Raw genomic sequence first — 21,947 nt, 5'->3', positions numbered from 1 at the left:
TGATCTAACAAAGCTGAAAATTCACAGGTTATTAGTCACATAAATAGGTATATCACAAATCACTCATACGTGCATCCAATAAGCCTCGTACATATTAAATACAGGGATTGAAAATATGCTAGAAAGCTTTGGTTTTACATGCTGAAACTGATTAAATGATTTTAGTGCCACAAAGGTGACGTGCATAACTCCTCTGGCAGCAGATTAAACTACAAACGGTTTTCTTCTATTTTTTTGGGCCTAGTACTGGGATCATTGAGTTCATGTGGTCAATTCTTTGATTTTGCCCAGAATGTACTTTTAAAATCTGCTGTGTATATTAAAGTGCATTCTCATGTGTGTTCATTTGTGTTTGCTGTCTGTAGGACAGGACAATTTTTTTCCACTTGCATTGTCTTGTCATTACGGAGTGTGTGGTGCATGTGTGTATGCATAGTTGTCCACACACCTGCTGCTCATTTTCCAATTTGTAACCAATCTGCTTTTGACAGCGGACTAAACGATGCTGATAACCATCTCTGCTACGCGCACACACAAGTAATTCTCTTTTTGAGCATGATTCACAGCAGGGTTACCCATACAAATATGCTGATTTACAGGCCTTACAAGTTGCTGAGCTCCAAATTCATTTAGAGGTCATTGTTGTGGTTTTATTGTGTTTGAGTCCGATTGGCAGCAGTAACATGGAGTCAGAGAAAATAGCCAGTGTAGAATAACACTAATAAAGTTCACAGGTGATCGGCAGTCAAGAACTCACCCGCGCGGTATGTGTGTATGTATGTGTGGAGTACAGCCGTACGACAGCCTGTCTGCGCTTAACTCAAACCACCTGCCTTAAACAGAGCACTTCTGTGCTCCATACAAAAAAAAGGCCGGACTATGTGTGAGTATTTGTATGGTGTCAGGGAGGGGGAGGGGAGAGGGGAGCATTAAAACTTTCACCAGTTTCAAAAATAGGCTTCTAGAAAAACAGAGCCCAAATAAGTGAGGCCTACATTCTCACCTGCACTCGCAGACCCCAGGTTTGAATTGTGCATAAGTGCTGTTATGATCAGATGCTGGTTTTGATTGGTCGCATTTTTAGCGAACACAATTCACCTGAAAAAATTTTAATGTTAAATGGAGCTATATGTTTCCGTTTGCATGGATGTGTAAGAAGTCTCTCTGCTTTATGCACGTATTAGTGTGTGTTTCAGGGCTTAGTTTAAAACATGTGTTTGGTATTGCAGAGCGAAACTGAGATTCTGTTTACAGCAGAACAACAGACTCGGAAAATGTAAACACTCGTGCCAAAGCAGCTCAGCAATCTGTGTTTGTCTGTGTGATTTAGAGAGAGTAGGGAATTAGCAGAGATGTAATGTCTTCCCTCAAACAGATTTTCTACTTTTCCTTTAAACAGAGACTTACCCAATTTATCATCGCATTTTGTCCCAATTAGCCGCCACTTGTACGGGATAATTGTGTGGTTATGTGATCAGTTAACTTGTTCTCTATGAATTTCTGAAATCATGCACTGCTTTGTGTATTCCATGTTTCTTCACCTTAAAGTGAAGAACACACACATTACACTCAGACAATGGAGGCATTGAGGCTGCACTGGGAATACCATCACTCTTGAGCTTTTGTTTTTCTTTTCTTTTTTTTCAACTTCAAAAAATACTTGACAGTTTATATCTTGCTCTTGCTGTCTTATTCTCTCTCTCTCTCTTTCTCTCACTCTTTCTCTCTTTCTTTCTTGCTTTCTTGCTTTCTTGCTTGCTTGCTTGCTTGCTATCTCTAACTATATCTCTGTCTGTCTGTCTGTCTGTCTGTCTGTCTGTCTGTCTGTCTTTCTTTTAAGATACTATCAATGGTAAGTAGGGATGAGAGAAAAAAAATATATACTACACAGTGTCACAGTATTTTGGATTAAGAGTATGTATGGATACACTTTATTGGGAATCTGCTGTGTTGAGCTTAGTCCACTTCTGATCCTTTGCCTTCATTTTCCCGTTCTATTTATGCCACCATTGTCCCCAACTTGGGAATAAAGGCACATAAAATGCTAATAAAGCTATCTAAATGTCTGTGATGTGTATTTTTTTAAGAGAAAAATAAAAGCTTGATATTGTCAGATTTTCGACTGTCTGTAAGCCAGCCACCTTTCCTCAAGATATAGGCACATCAAAAAAAGAATGTGCAGTTATTACACTTCCATTTTTTTCAATTTTTTTTTCAAGTTACTGCGCGCAGCATACCGCCAGAAGCATGTAAAATATGCTCCTGCCACATTTTTAACTTATGACATACATCTTGTTAAAAACAGACATGGTACAACAGAGGTTATGCTCCTTCTAGTTTAAAACTAGCGTTAACGAAAACCGGTTCAAAACCAAGGAAGAGGAGCTGCAGTGCGAATAGCATCATAGTCCTGATTCCATGATAAAACCAGCTCATTTCAATGGTCTCTTACAGTCAGGTACAGATGCTGTCTGCACATGGTGATGTCTTTAGATTTCACTCTTGGGTTAGACCATAATTTCTTCATTACTTTCATGATCAGTGACTGTATTGTCTTTACATGTAGAACCACAGCCACAAAATCAGGGTTGCCCTTTTTGGGGATGAGGAAGCATCTTCAGAATACAAGCCAAGTTATTTTTCTACTTGAAAATAAAATAACCGCAGAGCTAGGAGAAGACTGGATGTACTGTTAAGATAATTTTTTTTTCTTCTTCACAATTGATCCTGCATGGCACAAACAACCAGTGTAGCTCACAATCTGTTAATTCCACAGTGAAATTGCACATAATCTACATGGCATTGCAGAATTTGAGACTCTTAGGAATAAGGCTGCTATGATGGATGGACAGGAAGGTCAGACTGATAAAGGAGGAACTCCATAATACTTTTCTCCATGCTCTTTAGCTAATGTTTTCCCTCCCCCTTGTGTGTCGACTAACGTTGTATAGAGCCGCTATAGAGCTGCAATAAGTCACGGTTAGATTTGACACCAAGAACACCATGTGAATTTGAGAAAGAACATTCAGCACACACAGTGATGGGATTTTAACTGTAGAAAATGCTGCACTTTCTCTGGCCTTTACCACAGAGGTTTGGAGGAGGGTAGAGCTTCTCTATGGGTATTTGTGTGTGTGTGTGTGTGTGTGTGCGCGCGCATGCATGTGTGTGCGTTTTGTGTGTGTGTGTCGTGAACAGGAAAGGGAGTTTTGGCCTGGGCCTCTCTGCTGTCCCTCACAGAGGTAATGATCCAGAGCTGGAGAGAACAGGAGAGAGTTGAAGGAGAGAGTTGAGGGACAGATATGCTATAGGAAGTAGGCTAAAGGGGAATGAATATAATAATGTTCAAGTGCTCCTAATTCAGTGTACTTATCCACTCCCTGTTGCATCAATAAATGTGCTGAAAACTGGAGATGTTCTGGCCCTGAAGCTCTTTAGTGAAATAAAGTTCAAGGGTAAAGTACTTTCCTTAGATTTCTGAGAAGTGGCTTACAAATCCTTAAGGGTAACACCAGTATGCTTGTTTTTTTATGTAGGATAATTTCCAGACTGTTTAAAATTGAAGAACAGTGATTAAAGATAACAGTAAAAGATAATTCTTAAACTTATTTATTAAGCAACAATCATTTTAAACAGTCAAGCAACCTCTCCTTTTTTTTCCACTTTTCTCTTCATTTGTGTGTCTGGTATCTCATTTGGTCTTGATGGATGGAGCATGTGAGAGGAGTCTGAATAAAATATGGGGGAGTGTGAATGTGGCCAGTTCAGCTGTTCCCACTGCAGTGGATAGAACATGCCGATGGGCTCTTTATCCCACCATTGAGCCTAGCAGGGGACAAAAGGGCCGCTAGCCTGGGAGTCAAGGCCTCTTCTGGCCAACTGGACAGCAGCATCAGCCGCAGTGAACATGAATGGATGTGTTTGTATCTTTGTGTTTGTGAGAGACATTAAGTGATATTTGCTGATGTTGACCAGATCTTAACCAGAACTGCAACTGTTTTTCCCCATTCATCTTTTTTTTCTTTATCTCTTTTATAATCATATCTGTGTGTGTGTGTGTGTGTGTGTGTGTGTGTGTGTGTGTGTGTGTGTGTGTGTGTGTGTGATCATTTGGACCTGGGAACTTTTTACTTCATTCCCACAATTAATATCCCAAGAGGCATTGTGCTGACGTCAGGACAGGGATGGGTATGTGTGTGCTGGAGTGTGTGTAAGATCATAACCACATGAAAGCACAGAAGATCTGTGTCAGTGTCTTTGTCAGTGTCAATATTAGGAGTAGTTATTCAAAAAAGTAGTCTATTACAAATTACTTATTATTTCTCTCAAACTCTGAGATTACTTTCAAGAAAAAAAAATCTCACTACTCATTTCCTTATTTCTGTGTTACTTTCCAAAACTCATACAAATATGTACCACCTGGAAAGTGCAAGAGAATGCTAGTCCTTAGAATGATGTCCTTTTAATACTTTATTTAGACAGAAATGGCCAATTACAGGAAACTTACCACTAGAAACAGAAAAAAACAGCCATCTCAAAATAAAATCTTAAAACGTAAAAAGCTGATTAGCTCTTATAGAATAAAAATCAATTCTGGCTTATGTAGGCAAGGTTGGTTCAGCAAAGAGATCTATATTCACCAGATTTACATTAGGATTAGATGCCTTGACAGATTAGTCAGATAGTTTATGACTAAACTGTACTGCAATCAGATGGCACAGGTAGCACACAAGTTTAAATTATGCCAAAGGCTGAGCAAGGATCATCTATATAGAAAAATTGTATGTTTTTAAATGCATCACATACATACATGTTGTGTAAGTAACATATTTCTTAAGTTGTTAACTGTAATATGAAATTTAAAATATAATGCTTTACACTATTTTACAAGAAAAAATAATAACATTAATGCATTGAACACATGTTGCAGTATATCCAGTGAGTGTGTCTGTCTGTGTGTTTCTTCATAAAAGGAAATGTAATAAACAAAAAATAGTTTTCAGAATAGCCAATTCTGAATTTTCAGATTAAACATTTGCAAGGTAATTTACAGTCCCTCTCTATTTCTATGTCTCAGGCCATGTGGCTGATGTTGCAGCAGAAGGAACCAGAAGATTTCGTCATAGCTACCGGAGAGGTACACAGCGTGAGGGAGTTCGTGGAAAAAGCTTTTAAACATATTGACAAGACCATTGTGTAAGCACATATGCACAATAAATATACACATACACAAGCATGGATATTCTTTATGCAAAAATTGTCTTCCTCCTCCGAAAGGGATTTTGAAATGTCTGAATGCTTCTCTTGTGCAGATGGGAGGGGAAAAATGAGAATGAGGTGGGCCGGTGTCAGGAGACAGGTGCTATCCATGTAAGAGTGGACCCAAAGTACTACCGTCCCACTGAAGTGGTAAGTACCCCTGTGCCCCTGATATTTAGCAGTGGCGATTATTCCTGTGCACTTCATGTCCACTCATCAGACGGCGTGGCCAAGGGAGTGCTTCGTTAGCAGGACGAAAATTAAGGGTGTAGACAAAGCAGAAGACCAGATGTTATTACAAGTTCTAGTTGGCTTAGTTCAAAGTGACATAATTTACAAGTCAGATGGACAAAACCAGATTTAATCATATATTTTAGAACAGTAACTTGGATAATGCGCTTATAGGTTTTATGTACACTAGCATTCAGAAGTCTCCACTCACTGTTCAAAAGACTGGAATCACTGTTTTTAATTATATATAGCCAATTTTGTTAAAGATGCTGTACATGTATAAAATCATTCTAGTGTGATGGTAATATTCTGAATATTCTAAGTACAGTTTGAAAAAAATACATGTTCAATAAATAATTTAGTTTTTTATTAGTTATCACTGCAATTAACTAAGCATTGTAGTTAATTATCAATAAGTTTTGCTGTCCAAGCAACACAATGGTCAGAGATTATTCATAACACTATAGGACAAAACATTATGCCATAACAAAGAACTTCCATGTGAATAACACTGTTAGCAGTGCACTGGTACAACAGGATTTTGCAATAATCTGGATAGTTATTTGAGAGTTCTTTAACCAAAGTGCTAGAGAAGACAAACTCTTTCACTGATCTAATGACATCTAAATACCTTGTTGTGTACATATTCATTATTAAATACTGACAAATTATAGGCCCTATGCTCCTAATGTCATTGTTGTTGGTATTGGCAAACCTGTGTGCTACTAAAGCTGTTCTGGTGTCTTTAGATTATGTTTTTAACCGATCTTCCCTCTCTGCTAACTTAATGATTAACTGGACAGTGTGGGGTTAATTTTTTTATTCCCTGGATTTTAAATCCAGCTCTACCAGCTTTTGAAAGCTGGAAAATGGGGGAAACTGAAATCTGAAGCCATATGTTCTTGAGTATATGTCTTACCTTGCCCGGTTATCCTGTTTCCTGGCTTTAGATGGGGATGAGAGGAATTTTTCAGAGATAGCTGCTCTGTGGTGACAGCCAGTGATATTAGCATGTTTTTCACTGCAGTAAAATCACACTGAAGCACGATGGAGCTCTAGCATAGTGGCATTTGTTTGCGGTTTCATGCCCTGAAATTAGACTTAAGAACAATAGGGGGAGCTGTGTCATGAATAAAGCAAAAGGTAGTTTTCATAATAGATTTTTTTAGTTATAGCCTCAAACGCAAAAGTTTTTACGTTATTGACGATATTTTGGTACAGTCTTTTCTGTTTGTATTTACTGCTAATTAAAATGAGCTGCTACTGCTGATCCTGATGCATTATAGACCTGGGAGTATAGCCAACTATCTTGTCTAGCTTTTAATCATTTGATTTCTGAAATCACTGATTTCAACTAATGTGTGCAGTGTTGTTTATATTATGTATGTTTCAGTGACTTTTAGAGAAAAAAAAAAAACAAAAGTATATAACTATACAATTTTAAAATATTTTTAATTATCAATATTATTAGTATGAAGAAATTAGGAAACACACATCCATTTGTCACAACAGTATCATATTTAAGTCACTGCATGTCCACTAACAGTGCAGTTGGCTCAACTAAACCAGGCCATATAAATACACCCTGAAAAAGTCAGAGGGAGTCTCAGTCTCATGTTCTTCCGTCTATGATGAAAAGAGAAAGATGTTTTGGTATGTGTGTGTATGATAGAGAGCTTTTTCATCTATACAAAATTGTCCTTTAGCTGTTCATTCAGCATATTGTAGTAGTGAAGTGTAATAACGTGAATAGTGTTACTTTTCAGAACATTTCAGCACATTTATTAAACTGAAATTGATTACAAGTTATTATGTAAAGGACACTTTTATCTGTAGATTGATAAACAGACACAGACTTCTCTTTATATCTCTCTGTGTGACTGTGCACAACAGAGGTCACTGAACCAGAAATTCAAAGGGTACCAACAAAAAACATACATACACATATTTACTGAGTGATGGCCCCCACATTCCTGACACTGTAGGGCTTGTATGGTGCTGACAGTGAAAAAAGAGATGTAAAAGAGGATTATGAGGAGGTTCTGCACTATGGAAATAATACCGGTTTTACACACACACACACACACACACACACACACACACACACACACACACACACACACAAAAGGAGTGTGGTTTATCCGTCACTAGAAACTCAATGTGACAATGAGGAGCCCTTTGGCCTTTGACCAGTGGGATAGGAAGTGCATCGACCTTTGACTCTTGATATAGGAAGTAGGCTGCTCTTCTTCATGGTGACTTCAGACCTGGAGGTTGCTAGAGTTGAAATAGATTTAAGATCCCCCTTTTAAGTCACATGCAAACATGCAGAATTCTCCAGGACATACCAAAAGAGTCCTTGGCAAAAACAAACGAAAGGCTCATCAAAATATATATATTTTTCTAGTTGTTACTGTTACTCTCTTTATTTTTGTTATTTCCCTTTCTCAGAAAGTTCAGCCCACTCCTGTACAATAAACAATAAACTATTTTAATGAAACCATTTAATAACAGTTTTGAAATATCAAGTTTCACTTTTCACCTTTCTTTTTATCATAGAATATTTATTTCCAAACTCATACATAGACCACTTGGTGAATGCGAAACTGTAGCATAACATATTTTATCAAATCAACATTTTAATCAACTAATCGTTAACAAACAAACTAAAATGCTAATTTTACGTGCATTTTAAATGACTTTTTGAAGTTCACAACAGTTCTTCATAATTTATACATTTATTTAGCACTGTTCGAAAGTTGGAAATTACTAGGCAAAATATTTTTTGTTATTTTGTCTACAGTAATACACTATAATGCAACATTGACATTTTGTAGATATCAAAAGATATCTAAGATTTTTTTTTTTTTTCTCAGTTTTTAGGAAGTAATTCACTGATGAGTAATTTGGTAATTATCTATTCACGAATGTTTTTGTCAAGATATCTGCCTTAATATTTGCTCACCAGTTTTGAAATCTAAGGCTTTCTAGACATTAATTTTATTAGAACTTTGTTACTAGTGCTATACTTCTTTCTCAATCACTTTAAAATCAGCTACTGGTTAATTTACTGTTCCGTTACATATAAAGATATCTTACCTACTAGTTATATTAAACCTGTAAAGTTGCGTATGTTTTAAATTTAAATACTTTTTAGTTATCATTTTATATGATCTGAAACAGTGACTCTAAACTTTTGATCAGTAGTGTATGTTACTTTCACCCCTCATATGAATCTGTTGCATGAGTCAGTGATGTCAGTACAGTGGCCTGTTCAGTCTAATCTCCTGTGCATGATTATCCTGTTTCTTTATGCAAAGAGTACTACTGGGTCAAATAAACTGTGTGAGACATCTGAGGAGCCCTGTTGTACATGTTACAGAGGTGTTTCTCTTGTTAGCATAAACCAATTCTATTATTTGTAAATGAGTATCTTCAGAGATAATGATCTGTAAACACAAAGACCACTTGATAAAGCTATAAATTACTGAAAAACCCTGTGTGTAATTGTGTGTAATTATGTGTGCTTGTGAGAGGCGAGAGAGAGGCGAGAGAGAGGCGAGAGAGAGGCGAGAGAGAGGCGCACCCAGGACGGGTTGGCAGTCCATTGCAAGAAACCTAAATCACTCATCCCTTTTTTTGGGAAGAATTTTTATTCATCTCATAAGCACCGCAGTTTGTACCTAGATTTGCTCTATAAGGACACAATGAGAAAACACTCACAAATTCCTTTGAGAACATTTTATTTTCACAGTGAGAAAAGCAGATACAACTCCTGGACTTGTCTGCATATCACAGTCATCCGATCAGTGTATCTGTCTGTGTGGGTTAAAATATATGTAATTATCCTAAAATAGCTGTTTTCAAATGATGCTTGGAATATTACTGATTTTTAGAAATGTTTTGTTGTATGCAATGGAAAAGCATGCACACACGCATGGAAGAGTGTTTACTGTTAGCACTTAAACCTTAATACTGTGCGGAGGATTTAATACCTGTTAAAGACTTTGCTTTACCTGCATGTCACACTTTACAAGATACCAGTTAAATCTTGACCATATTCTGTGTCAAATGATTAGAGAAGAGAGCCACATTCTACTTGGATCATCCATCTTCATTCAGTTGTAGTTATGTGTTGTCCCAAGACATTCTCCTCAGTTTTCAAAACCAGCAAATATCACCACTGGCCCTGTTTGAGCTGGTGAGCATGGCCTACAAGTGGGCCTGGTAGGGTTGTGGAACATTGGTGTTCATTTGGCTTGGTTGGGTATGGGTATGAATATGTGGCCTGTAGTGGGCCCTGGTTGAGCTGGTGCACATAGACTCCAATTGTGCTCCAGTTGTCCCAGTCGGACAAGTAAATATGGCCCTAGTTGGGCTGGTGAATGTAGCCTCTATTGGGCCTGGTTGGGCTGGTGAACATGGCCTCTAGTGGGATTGGTTGAGCCAGTAAATATGGGCCTGTGTGAGCTGGTAAACGTGGTCTCCAGTGAATGTGGTCACCAGTGGGCCTGGTTGGACTGGTAAACGTGGCCCCTGAGACAGAGCTGAAAGCAGCTGAAGACCTCTCGGTGAACTGCTCGGTATGCATTCAGGCAATACTGCTGTTCCATTTAGCCAGTATGAATTTATGCATCCATTTTATTCATTGAGACGCTGATTTAAAAGAGTTTTATGAGGCTCTTTGGTGAAAGAGGACTGTAGGCAGCCAAAACCTTTTTTTTCTTTTCATTTTCCAGACAGTCCCTAGGAAACCCTCATCCATTTCTTTTTTTTTCTTTGTTGAGAGCATAGAGTGAGAAGTGCAGTGAGGACAGTGCTTTTAGTATCACAGAAAGATTTCCCCACTCTTTAAGATATTGTCGCCCCCCATCCTCACTTTCTCTACTTTTCTACCTATCTATCCATCTATCTATCCATCCATCCATCTATCTATCCATCCATCTATCCATCTATCCATCTATCCATCTATCCATCCATCTATCCATCTATCCATCTATCCATCTATCCATCTATCCATCTATCTATCTATCTATCTATCTATCTATCTATCTATCTATCTATCTATCTATCTATCTCTCTCTGGTGTATTATATCTTGTATGAAAAAAGTCCTGGTGCTGATGTTTGTTGACTTAGAGAATCATTTTCCTTGAGCTGCTGTTTCCTTTTAATTATGGAATTATGGGGATTATCAGGGATTAGGATTATAGCAGGGTAGGATTAAAGAGGAATTACTTCAGTGATATTACCACAGTACACATGTTTTTGGCAGAACCTCAAACAGCCACAGATGGACATCATGATGTATAATTTATCCCCCAGTATTCTTATTGAAGTTTTACTAAAGACTTAAGGGTTTTTTTATAGCCGTCTGTGACTGAGAGTCCAAGACAGCCCAATTGGGCCTGCTGCTCTTTGAGTGGAAAGGGTGGTTTAGTTCTTCTCTCTTGTCCAGCTTCAGTGGTGTTGCCCATCCTGGGTTTCAGCAGGGTGTCTGAATACGCTGTCCTCTGATCAAAGTCAAGTGCCCTACAAGCACATGCTTGCTTTCACACTCTTACACTCTATGCAAATAAGAAATTATTTTGTAGCCAAGAAAGCTGTTGAAATATGGCGCAATACAGTTTTCATCATATGTCACAACTGTAATCAACCCACACACTGAATTTAGTGTTGAAAAGCTTCTTGAAAGTACATTGAGTGGGAGATGGAAATTAATGTAATTCCAAACATGTATGAACTTTCAGTGGGAGGTAATTACATTCTTAATAACATCATAAGGCTTGGTGTCACTGGTGTTTTTTCGAGGCTCAGAACTAGACTTCAGCTCTGCATGTACTTTTACTCTTAACATTAAACGTACAACAGCTTTAGCAACAACCCCCAAAGTGGCCAGCTGTTAATGAACGAAGCGGTGTAGTTGTGTGGGTTGCTCTCATGCAGCAGTGCATTAACCATGATATTTGATTTGTATAAAGATACATTAAGATAAATTGATGTAGAATAAGTTTATATTTGTAGTTCGGTTCCTTTGGTCCAGAGGAAGGCAGAGAATGATACGCCATTGTGTTTTAGTTCTGGTTCATTTAGTGTTCATATTAACATTTTTTATGTCAGTAAGGTGTAACAAAAGTCTTTTGGATAAAAGGTCACAAGTGATTGGGTGATTTTATGATGTACTTTTGGAGACAAGAGCTAGGATAATATTTAACAAACTTTTGGAGCTGTGCTGTACTCTGCCTTAACTAACCTTGTGGCTTTTATGGTCATATTATGCATTACAGTGTATTACTGTGCTTTTCTCATGATGTCATATGGTGTGAAATCCCTGTAACATACAGCCTTGAGTAGCTTACTACATTTGTAAAATGGAGAAAACTTGGCACATTAATCCAAAATATAATTGATAGTTCATGTGTGTGTATTTTGAATATTTTATAATGGCTTATATTCTTCAGCCTTGTTTTGCAAACCAAGTCCATTATAAAAGTTCTCTTCAGAGCTTATGAACAAATGTGGCACATGTCAAAACAGGTACCGTTCATTGCAGGTACTGAAGAAGGCCTACTTAGAGAACATGACTCTTCATTCTGTGTTTAGAGTTTGTTTAGAAGTGTACGGAGATGCACCTCCTCAGGTGGATTTGGTCCACTTAATTGGTGAGCAGCAACGTTTGAATGGTGTCATTCTTACTTGTTTTAACAAGTCCATGCCCATGGCCTCAGTTTATATACACATGCATATCAGTTGGAATATTTCAAAATCTAAAAAAAAAAAAATTTAAATATATATATATATATATATATATATATATATATATATATATACACACAAATAAAACAATATAATAAATGAAATATGTGGTTATTGTGGTGACCTTCCTTTATGCGCATTACCACCACAATGTTGCAGTAATTGTTGCAGCCCTAGTCACAAATCTAAGAAGACTGAGCACATTTGAACCACAGATGTGTGGTATAGTCCCAAAATGTCTGGGTATTCGGATTTCTGTAGTTTTCATGGATATTGCTATTGTTATAGCCTCAGATTTTATGGTTCTTAATGTTTCTCACATTTGGCTGACTTTGTGACTGGTTTGTGGCAAATTGTTGTATATTTCTCTGATGCTGTTTGCTAGATTGTAGTTTGTACAGTGTATAAGGTTATATGGGTAGTGTAGTTTCTGTAGACTGTGCGACTCTGGGGCCGGCGGCGTGTGACAGGTTTATGGTGATATGCAGTGTAATAGGTCAGAGCTGTTAAAGCTGAGTGTGAATGATGTCGTAAAGAGTCTGGCCAAGTGCCAGGCAGAGCTCCAACCTGCAGTAAAGTTGCTCTCTGCTGCCCAGCCTTTCCTCTAGGTGACTGTATATATAAACTGCTCTTTTATTGACTCTACGCTAAGAGTTGTAAGTCTGCTGTTTATAGGCAGATACTACATTCATATTGTTACCCAACTGTGTTTCAACATGTCCTCTTTGGCCCAGTTTTCCTCTTCTAAATGCCTGTCTGTGTCACTCTGTCTTTGAGGTTCATATGGAACTTGCCCCAACTTACAACATGATACTAAACCTGAAGGGTTAGAGATGACTGTGTGAGAGACTGACAGTATGTGAGAGAGAGACGGAAAGAGAGAGAGGGAGAGTGAAATGATGACAGATGAATAGCGAAGGAGACCGAAAGAGAGCTGTGGAGTGGGAAAGAAGGGAGGCTGAGGCAGGGAAATAAATGGGAGAGAGAGGGTGTAAGTTCTCCCCTGGCCTTCTCTCTGGTATTTCCTGGAGGACTTTGACTGAGCGGAACCACCCTGGGCCCCACAGAGGGGAGAGAGGGAAAATGTGTGAGAGAGAGAGAGAGAGAGAGAGAGAGAGAGAGTACAGTTTAGTGAAAAAGAGAAAGTTCATAGAAACAATAACCGAGAAATAGTTGCGCAAAATGTGGCACACAAAGCAGATGATTTTTAGCTCTTTGTTTCGGTTTGTTTTGTAGCAACGTCCAAAGGACAGTTGGAAGGAAAGTTGATGTACAATAGCAAAAGGAATAAAGATATAAAATGTACAGCAAAATAAAATTATTTGTCCCCTTTAAGACCAGGTGACCAATTGCTGTGCCCTCAAACAGCCTTTAAGTACACATTATTTTTTTAACTTATTTAACAGAAAATTACACAGAAACCTCAACAACTAAATCTGTTTTTGTTCAATATTTATTATGTCCACTTTTTGTCTTTATTCCGGCTTTCATTTTTTTTAGAAAGCTTACTTTCTAAAAAAGATGATACTTTCTAAAAAAGAGAGATTCTTCACACCACCGAAGTTCAGTCTTACAAGTTGGTTGCATTTTCTACTTTGCAGAGTTCAACTAATCCCAAATGCATTCTGTGAAGAGAACAACACCATCTTCTTGCTTTGATTTGCAAATTTTCCTTTTCTCAGTAGCAGCTTCTTGGCAGCTATACATTCTGTTGATTTATCTTCTCACAGTGTAAGCATGGACTAAAATATCTGTTGTTGTGTGTATTTTCTTTTTTGTGAAGCAAGAGTGGGACTTGATTTTCTTCAAGATGAAAGCACTGTGTCGGTTTTGGTGGTCCACCAGGTCTTGCACAGTTGGGGGTTTTTCTGTATGTGTACATGTTATATATATATATATATATATATATATATATATATATATATATATATATATATATTTCATGTGTTAGTATGTGGGACTGGAATTGAGTGTGTGTGTGGGAGAGAGAGAGCAGGTTAATTGCAGGCTGCCCTTTGTAAATGGCTTGTCTCTGGGCTCGTTATCTTGATTGAGTAATTAACTCTGGCTCTCTCACTCATATTCTGTCAGCCTGCTGAACTCCTGACACCTCACATTCCTCTCTCTCTCTCTTTTCCTTTCTCTCTGTTTTGCGCTCTCTCTCCCTCTCCCTCCCAGACTACACCATTTTTCATCACAGTCAAGATCACAGCAGAGGGTTAAAATATATGGGGGGGGGGTGTTTAACTTTACTAGCATTCACCTCTGTCTGTTTGTTTATCAGTCTGTCTGTGTTGTGTGTAAGGTCATATTAGCGGACCCTATCTTTATTATACCATGAAAAAATGTGCATCTTTCACTGCTATGTGTTACACACTACACACGCATCTGTGGCTGTTCTGTACAAAAGGGTAGTTGAAGTGGAGTAGAAATCAGGTTACTTTTCTCATACCTTTTACACAGCTATGCTAAGATCAGTAGCAAATCATAAAAACAACAGGAAATGTTTTTGTCTGTCAGGATCTCCTCACAATAATATAATCTATTACTCTGTTAAAGCACAGTAAATTAGGTGCAGAAACACATTTCACCAGATATCAGTATTTGCATATCTGGTGAATGGTAAATAAATGACAATAGAAAACAAGTGTATCTATGTCATGTGTTCTTTTTGATATTTGTATGTTTACACTTTTCTTATCCCTCCTTTTAAGGGTAGACTAGTAAGGACTCATTAAACATGCCAACATTAGAAAGTTAAATTCTAACATTGGGGACACTAATTCTAAGTGTTAATCATAACTGTCTCCATGCCATGCAGTGTAACAATGATTATCAAGGACACAATTCCATACCACAGAATGACCGATGTGCTCAGCTGAAATCACTTTTGGTATTGGCTCACTAATTCACAATTCACTGTGAAAGGCTACTAAACAAGTTAAATTGTATTTAATGTTAGCTGAGGTTATATAAGACAAATAGAAGTTGCTTGTTTGTTTATTTAAAATAGGCTGAACTGCCTTTCATTGTGTGAATTTCAAGCCACGTCACTTTGGATTTGTTGTTTTGTTCTGGGTTTTAATGCAACACAGTAATAATTAGATGCTGAATGGTGCTCAGAGATGCAGATTAATGTCGCGAGTTGTCACTTAGCAGACATACATTGTCTGTGGCAGCATGTGCACTTTCATTAAAACAATGCAGTTTTTAGATGCTGTGTGCCGTCCAGTGTGAAGTAGCCTTTAATTTGGGAAATTGTGGGGTGCAGCACACGCCTTGAGACCATCTGCAATAGACAGTACTGAAATTAAGCATTAAGGCACTCATTTCTCTCTCTCTCCCCCTCATTGTCTTCTATTTTTCTTTTTCTCCCTTTCTTTCATCTTCTTTCTCTTTCTGTCTTTTCTTTGTTTCTGACACTTTCCATCTCTACTAAGTCTTTGAGTGTATTCATAGCATGAATGGTCACACTTATTTCTTAGTCTATTTATTTGTGTGTGTGTGTGTGTGTGTATATATAACAGCAAAATAAACAAAGTAACTTAGAATGGGATATTTTCCTTCTTTAAAAGTCTTGTGAGTAAACATGCAGATCTCGTACACAAGGATAAGTCAGCCACATTGATGGCTTCAGACTGTTGGAAAACCTGAAAGTTGAAAACAGTTGAAAAATTGCCAAATGAGTTTGTATTGAATGCAACACAATTCTCTCTATAGCGGTTAAATCTGCACTCTAACCATCCCCAAAACAATCAGTAAAAACAGTTATGTTTTGTAAACATCAGTATTTATGTATGGGGGATATTCTCTATCTCTGACATTCATTCAGTCTGCAACTAAACGACAATCACATCAAAGAGTTTCTCCCACACACCCACATGGCTGGCCAACTCCTGTATGTCTGCAGTCAGAGGTCAGACCCACAAAACACTGAATAACCAGATTTCCCAAGCCCTCAGAGGTGGGCGGCAAACTTCCTGTCCCTCACACACCCCGGACGCTTGTGTATGTGTGTGTGTTTTGAGTATAAATGGCAATTTAAAATGAACTTTTCATCTCTGTGCTTTCTTTCTGACTTCTATTGTATATGGAGACTTTGTAACCTCAGAATAAAACTGGGATGCATGCTCTCCCTCCTGTGGAATAGACAAAATAGACAGCGGATCGCAGAGGGATCTATGACAACTCTCACTGGCCTCTTCGGTCACTCTCTCTTGCTCTCTTTTAGATTCCTCCTTTAAGCGTTTTATAAATATTTACAGGATTTAGTGAGCCCCTCTAGTGAGTAGATAACATCACTAAATATTTGACACTGTGTGTGTTGGGGGTGGGGGGGAGAATGAGATGAATGAGAACGAGAGAGAGAGAGAGGGAGAAAGAAAGATGAATGTATTCATTTAAACTCAATTACACTATGGAGAAGTTCAATTTAGTCTCTCAGCAGTGTATAAAGAGGCCTTTTGACAGCTATTTGACAGGAAAGGGCTGTTTGACTGACATGCAGAGCGACCAATCACAAACTGCTGTTTTGGCATGATGTTAACGTAGGAGTGATCAAAATCGTGCTGCAGAAAAGAAAATGTTTCAGAAAATGTTTTTCAGGAAGGTTAGCACTAAAAAAAAAACACTAAAAAGAGTTCTGCTGTTGTTATGATTTCAAACTTCTATCCATAGAACACTTTTTCACCGTTCATAGAACCCTTTAAGCATTCAAATCTTTAGGTGTTCATGGTTCTATATAGAATCATTCTCTTTACTAAAGAACCTTTTGAAGAACCATCTTTTTAAGAGTGTTGCTCAGAAAGAGCATATGCAGAGCAGTCAACTACTGACAGACTGATGTAAAACTGTGCACAAAGTGTGCATACACATGGTAGTGTGGATATAAATCCCATAATTATGGCCTTATTGATATAAAACATATCAGAGTGTCCATTTAGCTCTGTGGTGTGGGTCGACGTCTGAGGCTGACTAACATGTAGGGATGCACCAATATGGTGAATTTGCAGGTTAAGTCAATTCTCTACATTTTTCAGATGCATATCTGCTGATGACGATACGTAAACATTTATGACATGGTGGATTCAGGCTTATGGAGCATATCGTAATTTTCGGACTATTGAGCGCACCTGAATATAAGCTGCACCCACTAACTTTGAAAAGAAAAAAAATGTACATATATAGGCCGCACTTGTCTATAAGCCGCAGTTGTCCATGTTGTAACGAGATATTTACGCAGAAAGATTTTTAAACTTTTAATTAAATGTGTACCATAAACGCTTTTTTCCGAACAGTGCCTGTAACATGGCTGGTTAAAAAAATAAAGCAGCTCAAATAAGTGCAACGCGTTCTTCTCTAATCGCCAATTGTTTTCAGCATGATGGACGATTCACCTTTTTTGGTAACAGTCCTAGTGAGAGGCAGGTCAAACGTCAAAGGTGTTTCATCCATATATATGATGTCGTTTGGTCCGATGGAATTCTCGGCTATCCTTGTTTAAGTGAACTTGCATATGTTTGCAGGGAGTTGCTGGCACAGAGTCGTCCGTGCCCTGATGGACAGGCCTTTCCATCTCATAAATATGAGACACCACGCTGGTCCACCTCTAAAATCTTCAATCTTCTTTTCGGTGGCGATTATTTTGGCTTTCAGTCAGATCTTATTCGACAGCCAGATCGATCGCCTTTAACTTGAAAGCTGCATCATATGCAGCATATGTGTGTTTTCCATGATGAGGGTGTGTGCATGAAGCGCAAAATGATTGATCTGAAGAATTTAGTGTGAATGCGTTTGATTTAATTCAAACAGTTTCGTTGGTCCACTGTGACCTGTTCGGTAATTTCTTTGGTCTGATGAGACGAGGCTAAATGTTTTGGTAGCATGAAGCTCGTTAGCCCGTAAAAAAACATAAATTAGCCGCATCATTGTTTAAGCCGCATTGTTTAAGTGTTCAAAGCATGTGAAAAAAGTAGCGGCTTATAGTCCGGAAATTACGGAAATAACATTTATTTGTAGAGGATTACCAATAAAGTAAAATGAATATAATGGAGACCTTTTAGTGCGGTAGCCCAACATTGCTTAAACATTCTGTTCTTCTGAAGTTCCAGAAATATGTCCACAAGTATCTATTCAGTAAGCAGTTATCTTCTGATACTGATATGATTCTGATGTTATTGTGCATCCCTATTAATATGCACTGGTTTATGACTGAGAACTTGATGAGCAAGCTTTATTTGAATGGTGCACAGTAGATGCTATGTAGACGTGCATCGTAATTTTAATTTGTGTTCAACTAAATGTGTATAGAATTTATCCTAATTTCTCTCATGTTTATCTTAACTTCAACTCGAGACTTAATACTAACCTTAATGCTGTGGAGAATCACCAGAAAGTTTGTTTGTAATAATCTATAGGGGCTATAGGCTTCATGTGGGCTGCCTCAGGTTGTTGCTGATGTGTGAAAGTCTGAAACATCCTAATGATTTTCCTCTGTAAACAACAGCCAGTCAAGAGACACACAAGAGAGAGAATGAGAGAGAGTCCAGCATTATTTTAATGATAACAATCTTTCACTCAGAAGGAAAGCAAATTCTCTGTTGATGACTGATTGCATTGTGTCTTCACAAATTCACAGCAAAATGTCCCAGCCAATTTTATTCACTCAGGAATAAAGGTGAATTGTGTGTGCATGTGCGCGCGTGTGTGTGCGTGTGTGTGGAGGTTAACCCAGGTCCCTTGATGTTTGTTGAGCCCACTTTCTTTTTGTCCTGAAACCCTTTGCATTAAGTGCACTCAGTCACACATTATAAAAATCCACCCTGATGATGGTGGCTCTCGCACAGATTTATTCTCTGTTTGCATTTTATTTACTACATTTGCAACCACAGCGATTATTTCCCAGCCCCTATCAGATCGTTTCAGCAGTGCTATCAGACTACAGACTGGCAGAGCAGCTCTTGGTATGAATGGCATTGATTTATGAGTGACACTCAATCCTGCACATGCACACTCATTAGTCAAATACTTTTCCACATTTAAGTATGCTGACTTCTCTCTGTGACCGTTGTATTTAGTTTTGGTAGCTTCAACTCACTCTTTCTTTTAAAGCCACAATGCAGCCTTTTTCATTTTCTCTATTTTTCTCATGTCCAGTCAGTCACGCCCCACACCCCCCTACTGCCACTGTTTTAGAACATTCAGAGCTCTGAACTCAAATCCAAGAGTGCATTTTAAGCGGTAATATTCATGTCGTATCTCTCTATCTCACTCAGTCTTTCTTTCAGTCTCATACTCACGAGGCATGAATTAACATGCACATTCCTTTCGTTTCGTAACTCCAACATAGCAAACTTTATCTATGAATATTTCTCTGGTAGTTTTTATGTGATGCATGCTGAATTGGGTGGGTGACATAAACAGCTGAGATTAATTTAGCCTTCAGTAGAATCTGATTATGATTAATATACTGCTTTAATATAGGCCTTAATTATGATAGTTGCATGCTGTTCCATATACTTGATAAATGAAAGCTATTTGTTTAATTAGTTTCTAAGCTAGATCTGTTTGTGAATTAGTTAACGTCAGTGATGCTAAAATTAAAGTATAAAGAGTAGAGATGCCATTTAATAAAAAAAAAACATGTTGGTTCACATATGAATCGAGAGTTTATATTAAATCTGGTCTTCACAGAGCTGTTGAAGTGCATGTGTGTGTGTGTGTGTGTGCTCCTGTGTGTTTTCTGGTTCTTTAGCGCTTTAGTGTAATCAGATCAACCATAAAGGCTCTTTAAGCTCTTTGTTGGCACTCTGAGAATCTCTTCTGAAAGTCCATTTCTCATTCTGCCTGTGCTGCACGAAGACAGAGGGAGGCAGAGAGAACAAGAGCGGGTTAGTTAGGCCACTAGAGCCACATCATCCATCATGCTCAAAGGTTAGGAGGGGGCTGAGTTGGATAGATGGTCTGCCTTTGCCCTAACCGTACACCTTCCACTATCCACCCTCCCAAAAAGACACAGCCTGACACCTGTGTGTGTGTGTGTGTGTGTTGGTAGCGTAGGCAAGGGGGGGGTTGTACAGTGTGGAAGATCTTGTTAATAAGATTAAATTTTTTCTCTCTCTCTCTATCTCTCTCTCTCTCTCTCTCTCTCTCTCTCTCTCTCTCTCTCTCTGTCACTTTCATCTCTTATCTTGTTCTTTCTCATTTATCTGTCCTTCATTCTTCTCTCTCTTTGTTTCTCTTTTACTGTCTCCTCTCTCTCTCTCTGTCTCTCTCTGCCTCTCTGTGTTTCTTTTTCTGTGTCTTTGTTTCACTCGTGCTCTCTGTCTCTCTACAGGACTATCTTCAGGGTGACAGCACTAAAGCTCTGAAAATACTTGGGTGGAAGCCACAAGTTACATTTGAGGTGAGCATACCAGCTAATTTAGACAGATGGTCCCTTGATCATTGCCACACAGATTTCATGATCTGTATTGTAATTGTGTTTGCCAAAAAAGACCACAGCACCTGGTGAAATTGTAATACCTTTGTGTGTATTTATATTATCACTCTTTGAATACAAGTGATTTTATCAACACCTAAACTATTCCAGTTTATCAGTATGGCACACATCAAAATATGTTTATAGCATAATATCTAGCTGTAGATTAGTCTTGCAGCATCTTGTAAATAAATAATGTTAAAATGCATATTGTTACTCACTGTTGACCCTGTATACCATCTATAATTTTACTGTGATTCTAACAGTCTGTTTGTGTAATATTGTCTGACAGGAGCTGGTTAAGGAGATGGTGGATGCAGATATTGAGCTCATGAGGACCAACCCAAATGCATGAGCCCACACGCCATAGCAGCACATTGACATGCCGAGATTGTGTGTGTGTGTGTGTGTGTGAGAGAGAGAGAGAGAGAGAGAGAGAGAGAAATTCAGATGCATGAAAGAGCACGCTTAAGTATCTTTCTTTACAAACACTCCGTCCTCCTGCCTGCAGTTCCTTCAGATACAGGAAGACTCAGTGCGGCCTTTTACATTCCATTCTCTTTACACTGGCATATTTCTAATCATGGTTGTATGGGATTTTTTAGCCTTTTTTTTGGTTGAAATAATTTTTATCTGTTTTTTTTATATGATTTGTTTTGTACTGTCATTATAATTATTAGGCTATATAGGTAATATTAAATTAAATTAAATTATAGATTTTTAGCAGAAATAAAGGGATGGTTCTCTAGATTTAGAGTTTTGACTGAGATTGTGTGAATTAGTCAGAGTCATAAGGTATCCTGATAATCATCCTTCAAAAAATATTTTCCCATCTTTGAGTATGTGAAATCATGTCCTTTACCTATAAAATATTTAGACTTGATTTTGTTTATTAAAAATGATTTTTGATCATTTTCAAACAAATGCCTTTTATCATTATTTTCATTCACCTGATCAACTTTCTGACTAATATTAAAAAGGGAGTTTAGACGATTTTCCAAAATGTTTGCAAAATTCAGTTTTTCAGATGTAAAAGTTATTCAGTGTACTTTAATTTGAAAAAGTGTACAGAAATATACCAACATCTTAACCATTTCTTTACAGTGGTAGTGATGGAACCCGGGACTCACTGTGTCTACAACACAAATGTAGTCTTTTATTTACTGTCCACAATGGCAAGTGATCCTACATGTCTCTTCTGAGTTTTAAATATGATGTTGACA

The 21,947-nt window shown here is 37.9% G+C and overlaps 1 protein-coding gene across 2 annotated transcripts in view; it reads left to right on the top strand.

The window, feature by feature from the left end:
• gmds (GDP-mannose 4,6-dehydratase) overlaps window positions 1–21,648 on the top strand; it is a 70,033-nt gene extending 48,385 nt beyond the window's left edge. For both annotated transcript variants that reach the window (XM_017682025.2, XM_017682016.2), the window contains 4 exons: window positions 5,078–5,196; window positions 5,313–5,409; window positions 20,581–20,649; window positions 21,017–21,648. In XM_017682025.2, the coding sequence (XP_017537514.1) occupies window positions 5,078–5,196; window positions 5,313–5,409; window positions 20,581–20,649; window positions 21,017–21,079 (348 nt within the window). In that variant the 3' untranslated portion in view covers window positions 21,080–21,648. The remainder of the gene's footprint in view (window positions 1–5,077; window positions 5,197–5,312; window positions 5,410–20,580; window positions 20,650–21,016) is intronic.
• The last annotated feature ends 299 nt before the right edge of the window (window positions 21,649–21,947 follow it).

The sequence above is a fragment of the Pygocentrus nattereri genome, chromosome 4, assembly GCF_015220715.1.
Source record: "Pygocentrus nattereri isolate fPygNat1 chromosome 4, fPygNat1.pri, whole genome shotgun sequence".
Classification (NCBI taxonomy): Eukaryota; Metazoa; Chordata; class Actinopteri; order Characiformes; family Serrasalmidae; genus Pygocentrus; species Pygocentrus nattereri.
The sequence above is the reverse complement of the archived record's forward strand: the minus strand, read 5'-3'. Positions and strand labels throughout refer to the sequence as shown.